Source organism: Geospiza fortis, unplaced genomic scaffold (genome assembly GCF_000277835.1).
Source record: "Geospiza fortis unplaced genomic scaffold, GeoFor_1.0 scaffold172, whole genome shotgun sequence".
Taxonomy (NCBI): domain Eukaryota; kingdom Metazoa; phylum Chordata; class Aves; order Passeriformes; family Thraupidae; genus Geospiza; species Geospiza fortis.
In genome coordinates this window covers 3965491-3976146 of record NW_005054309.1, presented here as the reverse complement: position 1 = coordinate 3976146, position 10656 = coordinate 3965491, and the positions used below count along the sequence as shown (strand labels likewise).

Here is a 10656-nt window from a genome sequence, read left to right as displayed (position 1 = left end):
GTCTCTTTATAAACTTTTGTTCCATTTTTATTACATACTGACCATCACCTTTAAACCTACAGCTGCAACAGTAAACACTAAGTCAATGATTACAAGGTTTTACAGAAGTGTTGTTGCTCCCTCTGAGACCAGACAGCACTTTTTCCTCCTGGCTTTCCATCTCTAATTTGGACTTCGCTGGGCAGATCATGCAATTTTGACCTCATGGCAAGGGATAAGAATACACACACAAAGCTGCTTCCTTAAGAAACCAAATTTGCTTGAATAAATCTATGTGCAGAACAGGTCAGGCTTCAGTTCTGTTCTGTCAGTGATCCAGTTCTTCTGACAAATAAAACAAAGACAAAGGTCCCAGTTATTTGAACAGAAAATGGTAAATGCCACAAGGTTGACTGATTTTGCAATTTCTATTTGTTAAATGACAGTTTTAAGCAAATATATTGACTCTAATATATGCAGTCAGTTTGGTTGTGATAGGAAGCTCAGTTTGGATTCATTCTGTGAGCATTTACATTCATCTGGATACCTACAGTTGAATGCTACCCCTTAGCCCTGGAGGCATTGACACCTCTCAAGGGTCATGGCAAATTCTTCCCAGAGAAACTTTAGTTTGAAATGACAGCAGTGTGCCTTGTGAATAACCTGTCAGGAACTCCATGCTGGAGACAAAGGGGAATAACTTCACAAGTAGCTTCTATCTTGAAGATCTAGAGAAGTGACAGGGACCATTACTAGCGGGGGATCCTGGTGAATGTCACTGGTTTTCTACTAAGGGGAAACTCTGCAGCATTTTGCCTTAAAGGATACCAGAAGCTGGGTTACCATGTCCCTGGCTCTTATTTTTTGTCATGGGACTCTGTGATTGCAGCTTTCTGCTGGAGGACATCAAGTACCTTTAGTTTTGAAAGTTCTATTGAATGAGGAAGAAAAAGTGCAAGTGAAGGTCATAATTGTCTCTTCAATACTACAGTGATGTTTGGAGTAGTTAAAGATTTCTATATTGTCACCTTTTTTACTGGCTGTGTAAAGAATCTGAGCCCAGAAGTGTTTAAAGCACTGGGAGATGGCAAAATGTGTCCATAGAAAGCTGGGATTATAGATACAGCCAGAAGACCTGCAACAGCACTGGAGCTGAAACTCCTCTGAGAAGCCTTTGCTTGGTGGCAGAGGTGCAAAACCCCACTAGCAGGGCAGAAGGGGCACATGGCTGCTGGAGTGAGCCCCTCTCGTGTTGGGTGAGAGATAATGCATAGACTGTGTCCCTGAGGGATGGGATACAAGGGCTGAATGTTGGGAAACACTGCTGTAGCCATAGTACAGGAACTGCAGCAGCAGCAATGCAGACTCGCTCCCATTGTTCCTTGTGCCTGGGGCTGCTTCCCCTGCGGCTAAGGGATAATAACTCATTTTCTTTATCCTTCCAGTGCATGGCATTTCTATGGAGATGGGTGCCAGTTAGTGCTGGCTGTGTCGGTGCTTCTTATAATGGGGGATTGTTATATCCCTGACTCTGCTCTTTGTACTCTTCCTCTGCCTGGAAAGGAAAAACTTCTCTGTTGAAGTAGCTGACCTCAAAACATGGACACAGCTGGGAAATCCGAGCATGTTCAGCCAAAGCAGCACATGAAGTACATGAGCTTCTGCAAAACAGGGTCTGAAAAAGCTGAAAAACATTATCAGCCAGTGATGCAGACCTGGCAAAACTCTTCATGCTGCATTTCAAGGGAGGGGGCATTTGTATTTCATCTACCACCATTTCATATGTCTCATTGCCCAGAGAATTGATTATTAAATACTGAATCTGTTACTAAGGCCTAGGTGCATGAAAATGGAGCTATACTGGTGGTGGGAGAAAAAGTGATTGCTTCAAAGCAGTCATGGAAAACAGATCTGTAAGGGGGCACAATGTGTCCTCAAGAGGACAAGTGCTAAGGAGAAATAAGATGAAGTGCAGCTACCAAAATGGAATGCACAGAGAAAATTTTTTTCTTCCTGTTTTAGAAAGCAAGGGATTGGTTTCACCAGGTATAGGAGAACATCTGTGAAGTATGGAGCCTGCAGATGTTTCTGCTATATATCTTTGCTTTGTGTGGTTTGAAAAGGCAACAAGAAAATGCAGCATTTCTGGATTTCAGGGATCCTCAGGGGTAGGCATCCCTTCTATAAACATTGTTTCTGCCATCAGAAAATTTTCTAAGCCTGGAAAACACTCTCTCTTCTATTAATTAGTTCCTACTTCATTATATAGAAGACGATATCTATAGTTTAGTAATGATGATTCCTATTTTTGAAAAGTCTCATGTATCTGGTGTCACAGGGATGCAAAACTCAATAGTTGCAGTTTCATTAAATCCTGTGCTGTGTCTCATGCAGTGAGATGGGAAGACGTCCTATCTTACTGCATTAAGAGATTTCTACAGCTTAATACTATCACTTTTTGAAGGAATGGCTGCATGCAGGCATTATATTGGAGTTGTATTGGAGTCACTGCTTTACAGAGGAGCAAAAACTCCCTGAGCCACTCACTGGCCGTGGCCGGTGCAATTGCCCACAACACACGTCCTGCAAAACTCAGCATTTGCTGAAATGTGAGAGCAGCTACCTTCACAGGAGAGCTTGCCCTCAGTGTGCTGCCATCACATTAGGCTGTGGTTTATAGAGTCTGATTTTCCTTTCTTCACACACCCATCTGAAGCACTGGTGCAAGTGCCAATGACTTTTCCCTTCCCCATTGGCACAGCAGAGCAGAACATCTCTGTACTGTGAGCTGTTGCACTATCACCAAGAGCAAGTGTTAGTTGTGTTGCTTACTGAGTACTGGATGGTTGTAGCTAGGAGAACAGGACAGGTTATTTGAAAGAGTTCAGAAATGACATGTGTTCTGCAATTTTTTGCTGCCTGCATGATAATTATCTTGTAGCAAGTGCTGTTCCTGGTTAAACATTCATGACTGTCTTTGAGACGGCTCCCCAGGGCCTGCAGAATTCCAGTCTGGCTGGCAGTAAAGATCCTTCTGGCCCCAGCCCCTTATTAATTCTCTACCTAGAATAGATTCTGCCTCTAACATGTGACAGAAATTCAGGGAAGATTTGACTGCTAGGACAATGGTAAATTGCCATCACTGTCAGGGTCCTGTTATATGAGATACATGCCAGTCATATATTTTTTATTCCCTTGAATTGGCATTTCCTCATGTGCACACAGACCATGCAGGACCCCATGACTGTACTGCACCTGTGTGTCTGCTGGCAGACAGACAATGCACATGTATTTGGCTGCAGGGATTGATGCTTTCAGCCTGCCAGCAGTGAGTGTGTCCTGACTCTGTTCTTTTCATAGACATGGATGCTCTTGTGCCATGTCCAAAAGTTTTGAGGTACTTCTGGTGGATATCAAAAGTAGGTACATTGTAGGAAACATTATAGATGGAAGGGAAAAGTACTTTTTTTCCTGCCACTTCTTTAGTGCTATTGGTGTGTGATCAAAAGGGAGGACTGACCTGATTTTCCGCAGTGCTCAGCACCCACACATCCCAGTGAAGCTGATGAGAAGTGCAGGAGCTTAGTGTTTTTGAAATCAAGCCCAGAATATGACTCATAATGCTGTGAAGGAGATACTTGACAACTAAATGAAAATATATACAGATAGAAGGTAGCAAAGCTTTGAACATTTTATTGTGAACTAACCTTTCAGGTGGTGTTTCTATGACAAAGCTACAACTGTTGTATAGCTCTTACAACAGTTTCACTGAAACAATATTTTCTGCATTTTAACTAGAGAATCCCTGTATGTAAAGTAAACTACTGCTGTATGCTGTAATAATCTATATTTTGGAGCAGGCCTTTGCAAGACTCTGACCATGGCTCTGCCCTGTGGAGGGTAAAACTCATTCAGACTCAAGTGTTCTCACCTATTTGTAGTCGATGTTGTGGTCTGCGTGTTGCTGCTGCACTGATCCCTCAGTTTGTCTGCATTGCATGTCTGAAACACAGCCTAGATATCGAAATAGCGAATCCTCCCAGGGCAGGGAGGAGGAGGAGGCACAAAGCCAACAGGGCGAGGTACTTTGTCATGCTGAGCAGCCTCTGCAACTGCTCTCTTTGCTAGTGATTTTGCTGAGAGCATGGAACGCAAAATTTCTGAAGAGCTGGATTCAGATGCAACAGGGTTATTGTGGAAAAGCCCAAGATTGTGGTTTGTGACGCCCACAGCACTGGGTGCCAGTCCTGCTGATGTGTCTTGACCTGGATGACCGTAGGTAACTCCAGGCTGGAAAAGAAAAACAGCTCATGTTGGTTTTCAGGGATTTGGGGCTTGTGATGTACAGGTAATTGAGACCTTACTAGGTACCCTGCTCCTAAAAGCTGTAGGCCTGCAACCCAGGTTCAAATGTTCCTGACTATCAGGAAGTCTGATTTGCATCGGAACACATGCACAGGAACCCAGAACACATTTTTTATAGTCAATGATTCATTGGGACCAAATTCTGTGCTATATGATCTTTCAGGGCCACCTGCACAGCTGGTGAAACATTCGAGACCAGCTGTCTCATTTTCTCTTTCATATACCTCTTAGACAGCTAATTACTGTTGAGCTACCAAGAGCTGTTGTCCATAGGAAGCATTGAACCACCACCTAGTCCTCCTGAGACCCAATGTGGGCTAAAATACCTGGAGAGTACTCAGGTTGAGTGCACGTTTCCCTCTCCTTGCTACAGCAGTGCAGAACAAGGTCCCTGCATTCAGTCATGTCTAAGGACTAAAAGCCTCCAGCCCCACAATGCTGATTTCTGTTTTACATTTATCTGCCCCATCCCTTTAGCTGAGCAATGTTTGGTTCCCTTTGCCCTGACAGACATGTGAATCTCCCAGATGGTCAAGAGGGCAAATTGTGTCAGGCATGGATGGCTGACACGACTTAATTCCCAGCACAGAAATCCATAGGATAATCAGGAGCTACCCTACCTTGGATTTTAGGATACAAAGTTAAGTTATCACAGGTGGCTAATGCAGTCTATAGTGAAAGAAGTAAACTCAAGATGATGCCTTGTATCAGTACCAGTAGGCTAGAATACCCAGGAAAGCAAGGGAATATCTGGAGCTGGTACCTGATGTCCATACAACTGGCAGTCCACCTGAAGGTCTTGTGAGGGAGCTTTTACCATCACTGCTGTGCAGAAACCAAAATTCTGGCAAAGCAGAACATAGTCAAGAGAAAATAGTTAGAAAATAGAGGGAGGCTGCATCAGAACTTTTAATTTCAGCACATTTAGAAATGGCTACTGGTTCTCATGTCTTATCTGAGCAGTAAAGTGCTTGCATTTTAGCCTGTTGGGCTAAAAAAAAAAGCTCTTTAAATGCATAAGCAGCAAATAAGGGAAACTCCTGTGTTCTTCTATAATAAGATCTTTTGTATGTCTGGATATGAGGGAGGAAAAGAATATATAAGAATCTAGGCAAAGAGCTCCCACCCCCTAAAACTGCTTAGGACTCAGTTTCATCAGAAACAGAAGAATTTTAGTGGTAAAATATACAGTATAATTCTCAAGAGCATATATATCAGAACTGAGGGCACTGGAATTGTAGGAGGGGGAAACAGTCTGATTTTTTTTTTCTTTTTTTTAATGTTACTGTGTACTGTCCAGTACAAAGAGCCTGATTTTCTCAGGTGCTCATTTTAAGAATAAACAATAATATATAGTCTATTCATAAAAAATATTCCGTCTCTGGTCCTCAAACCTTTTTCAAATGTATTCAAATCCATGAGAATTCAGTCCAGATACCTCAGAGAAAAGAGAAAGGTGTGATATAGCTTTAAGAATGATATATTGAAAAACATATCATGATGGTACACATCTCTTGCACTTTGATCCCCACAGGGGTCTATTCCTGCTCCAGTGCAAGCACATCCCAGCATGATGCTGCTTTTCCACCTCAGAGCTGGGGAGGCTGGGGCTGATGTGCTGCCATACTCACAGACTGATCCTCAGGCAGCAGCTGACAAGCCCCCACGTTGGCTTTAGCTTCTTGTGCAGAGCAGTTCGTGGCACCCACAGCAAACTCAGTAACAACAACGTGCCCTGGCTGATACTGATAAAACAGGAAAAATGTTTGACTGACTTTGCACTCAGAAACGGCAGAGCTGCTGAGAAAAGATAAAAGGCAAATGTTGTGGCTTCATCTCCCACTGGGGTGAAAGGGAATCCTGTGGCTAAAATGACACATAATAGTTGGGAAATTAAAAGCAAATCAGGAGGGCGAATTAGAGCAAGCAAATTGTATCTGTTTGCAAACATAACTAGGTAGCAGTGCACAATTACTGTAGATGAAATATTATGTTTACGTGAAAGGCTAGACATAGCTGTAGAAATTACCTGTATTTTGGCTCTTCCAATCTCCAGGAGTCTGAGGTAAGAATCAGTGGTTTTGCTGTTGTAGTCATTGAGTGCAGCTGACACAGTTTCTAACACCTCTGTGTCGTTCATTCTTGCCAGCAGTGAACAGTCAGGGCAGACTTTGAGAATGTCTTCACTGGAGTCTGCAGGAGGAATAGTCGTGTTTTGATCAGATTGTAAATTGTTTAGAAAGGCATTATAGGCCTATTCAGTAACACAAAGCACTGTTTAAAAGCCTGTCCCAAATGAAAGTGGCAGGAATTTTTCCAGTGCAGGCTATAGATGGCAGTGTGTCACACAGCTTGGCCATTCAAATCTTTCTGTGGACTTCAGAAGCACATTTTATATGTTCTTACTCAGTTTTTAGAAAATTTTCTTTCTGGAAACCTCTCTATGACAGCAGTGAAAAGGTGCTTCAGCTCACACAAGGAATGGTAGAAAAATGAAGATATTTTACCTCATTGGAGTTGCATTTGTTATTTCAGTCATCAGTTTTGACAGTAGTACTGAAGACATCTCGTACAGAGCAAAGAGATCTCACACTGAGCAGGCAGAATAGACATTCTGCTTTCCCATGGCAGTATTGAAAATATTGGATTTAGTAAAGAAGCTGCATCTGCCAATGGGAATCTGATGACCAACAAGTGCAAGTAAACTCAGACCAAGAAGGAATCAAATTCTTAAGGTTAAACTGTTGACTGAAAAGACTCAAATCTGGGACTTGCTCCCCAGTTAGTCTTACAGTATCTTAGTTGTCACAGTAAAGAGGAGCAAAGAGAAACTGTGGGTTTGTAAGGGAATGAAACCAGAAAAGAGGGCTGGATTTAGAAAACCCATTAACTGCTGTCCTTTATGCCATATTTATATTCAGGAGTTTAGAATCAGAAAAGCCACTGAACTGTAACCACTGCTATAAAAATACTCCAGCCTCTAGATTCAAATCTACAGAACAAAGCCTTTACCTGCATGTGAGTGGCATTTGCTAGCGAGTACAGATAATATCCCATTCACCTTCTGCAGTTTAACATCACAGTCACCCTCAACTGCCTAGAGAGAGACAAAAATCAAAGGGTTACATTGTTGGATTTTCTGATAAAGGGCCACTAAATTCAAAAGAACAGATCCTGGCTGACCATTCCTGGCAACATTGGTCTGATGGCAAAGGCACTGCTAGGCATGTCCTGATGTCTGTGATTTTGTAAAAGGCAGATCAGAGCTACAGAATCTGGATCCAAATCTGGATCTCAAAAGTATCAAAAGTACCAGGGTAGCAAGATTGTGGACATTAAGTACAGGTTTGTCTCTCATATAGAGCACAGAATATGAATACTTATGAATTAAGACCTTCCACAGAGCTCTTTGATAACGTTCTCACTAATCTCAGCTGGTCAGTGGCCATGGTAACAGCAGAGTGTGCTGCCTTGTGTGAGCAACATGATCCAGCAGGGAGGAGATGTCAAAGGCAAAGCTGGAGTCACTGGGAAGAGGGAACAGTTAGAGTTACCTCCCCCCTGATGGAAAATAGAATCTGAGCCCTGATGAATACAGGGGTAGATCATGATTCATATTTAGTGAGCTCTGTGAATTGGGCCCCGTTCTAGAAACAGCAGGCTCAGACAACATTTCCACTGCTTTGGTCAGGAAAGCGTCTCACAGCTGGATCACACTTGCATAAGAACAAAATATCTGAGGCCAGTAAATTCCAGCTGAGCATTACTTCAAAGGCAGAGCCCTGTCTGAAGGGAATAGCTCATCTGCAGCTGTAACTAGGAAGAGAAGGCTTGGTGGAACTGCAGCAGGTAACAACCCACATGTAGCCAAGGGAAGGGGATTTTTGCACACACTGACAGCCTGCCCTGTCTGTGGTTTGCAATGGGGCAGTGACATCTGGGCTGACTGAATCTGGAGCCCCTGTAGAAGGCCCCATGGCATTCATGGACTGTGTGTGGGATGTTATGTTGGCAGACATCTGTCCTCTTCAGATAACAGGACATGAAAGAAATCCAGGAGAGAAATCCTTCACGACATGAAGGCAGTGAAGTCAGCAAGGAGGTTACAAGTGGTTGGGTGGTTATAGGCTGTTACAGGGATATGACATTTGCTTGGGAATCTGGTGATAGCCTGGCCTTTGGCATCAACATACTGAACATGCACCTTTGGACCCAGCTGGTAATGTTCAGATACTCACATGTTCTGCAAAGCTCCTCACTGTGCAATTTTCAAGAGGTGTAGGGCTGAGAATAGGGCACGTGGTCTCCAGTAAGTCAAGTTCAAGAAATATGATGTCATTATTTGGCCCCTGAAAGGAAAAAAAAATAAACCATTGGAATTGATGTAATTTCTTCACAAAACATCACCAGATTTCTTCCCTGGGGCTGCACTTCCTCTGTTGCTGACTATCATGGGTAGCTCCAGGTATACACCAGAGTAAATGAAAAGGTCCTTACTTTTAACTTCATAAAAGAACAGGACTCCAAATCTGGAGTAAGTCAAGATAATCACACTGAGTTTATTCCAGCTAATAAGGAACAGGCTCATAAATTTGGCAAAGTCAAGCTTGTATGAAGTGAGTCAGTTCTCTTAAGTTAACTTAATTTTATTTTGTTGGGTAATTTTAAAAAAATCAACAGCTTTCCAATGAAAAAACTTCATGTTTCTATAACCAGATACCAAACAAACACCAGTGAGCATTGACCTGTCTTGTTTAGTCCATTGGAATTACACTGAATTGTACCAGTTCCTTTACATCTGTAACATAGGACACAGTTCCTTGGGTTCTCTGGGTCCAAGACTGATTCTGATCGAGTCGAGAGTGATTCCATTTAAACCAATTAAGTCATTTTAGTATTAAAGCATTAATGTGAGCAAAGCAGTGTCACCAGTGTTTTTGTATGGGTAACTCTGGACACACTTCTAATCTCATTTATGTCTGTTGTAGTCTTTTCTAAACTTATCTTTTGGTATCTTCTCTTTCATAACAAGTAGAAAACAGCCATGGAGTTTCACTCATGTCTATGACTCATGTTTTGTTTTCACTCATGGGACTATTTTCCATGTTTTAAGAGAATCAAAGGTTCTGAATTGGCACATACATTGTATTTGTGACCTTTTCTATGGCCTTTCTAGATGCCTTCGTTGATAGCAATAGATCTATGGGAAAATAAGCCACGGTAATTTCCATTTAGACTCCTTGGCAGCTCAATGGGACATTAGGTAAAATTAATGTCTACTACAACATCACAAATAGCATGGAGTTTTGATAGGTATGTGTTTAGCCAATAAGTAATTACCTGCATCTCAAAGATTATCCACTTTTTCTCCAGATTAGCTACTGGGCTTACAAATCAGCGCCAGGGATGATCTGCCCTAGCAAACGTGCTGCGTTTGTAACCTGAGCTCTTTCTAGCACTGTACAAAAACGTCTGAACATTTCTCCCTCCCCCTCTGTTCTGCTCTTAGAGAGATACATTCCAGTGACCTGGATTCTCCACTGCTACCAGGTGTCCTTGCCCCATTTAAATCGACAGAGCCATGCTGATTTCCCCATGTGAGGATACAGCCCTTGCAGGCCCTTGGTGATTTCCAAGCATCCCCAGGTGAGCAAGTGTTCTGCCTGCAAGCTCCTCACTTACCTGGGGTACCACGCGGATATCCTCGATTCTGTTCAAGGCAAACTTGTATCCATGATGACTGTGGCCATTAATATAATTCACAGCAACTTCAGCTGCTGCTTCAGATTCTGGGTCATCACAGCCCAAGGGAGCAGGGGGAGCTGCTGGTACAGCTTTGTGAATTGGAAGCTGAACAAGCAGTATTAAAGCTACTAGTGCCTTCATGGCACCTGAGGAAAACTGATCCCTTTCAGAAATAGAGATCTAAGAATACAGCTCAGATGGTAGCCAGGTAGCGAGAGCTGAGGCCTCATTTATATAGCACATACCTCAGATTTACATGAGCACACGCCTGATATTTGTCCCAGTTCCAAGAAGCATTGCAAACAACAAAAGAGAAAAGTAAATGTTAGGACATCAAGCTGACTGATTAATTTTGGCCAAAGTAAATTTTATCAGGTAGGATATTGCGAAGTCTGCTAAAACAGCTTAAGAAGAAAGCGTCAGCAAAAATGTAACACAATTTTTAGACACTTCTACCAACCAAATACTGTCCATGTAAGAGGAATGGGATCCGTTCTGTTAAATGTGTAGAGATGCTAGTGCTAATTTAGCTTTCTTGTAAACAGGACATTCTGTTGGGGCCCAAAT

General features: G+C 42.5%; 1 protein-coding gene across 1 annotated transcript; it reads right to left on the bottom strand.

Moving 5' to 3' along the window:
- Nucleotides 1-3646: 3646 nt before the first annotated feature.
- AHSG (alpha 2-HS glycoprotein) lies at nucleotides 3647-10294 on the bottom strand. Its single transcript, XM_005418995.1, has 7 exons — nucleotides 10027-10294; nucleotides 8583-8693; nucleotides 7357-7441; nucleotides 6374-6537; nucleotides 5976-6089; nucleotides 5108-5188; nucleotides 3647-4269 (listed from the first exon to the last, which is right to left on the bottom strand). Exons 1-7 carry the CDS (start codon nucleotides 10228-10230, stop codon nucleotides 3994-3996), a joined length of 1035 nt encoding a protein of 344 aa, XP_005419052.1. The 5' UTR covers nucleotides 10231-10294; the 3' UTR covers nucleotides 3647-3993.
- Between the last annotated feature and the right edge of the window lie 362 nt (nucleotides 10295-10656).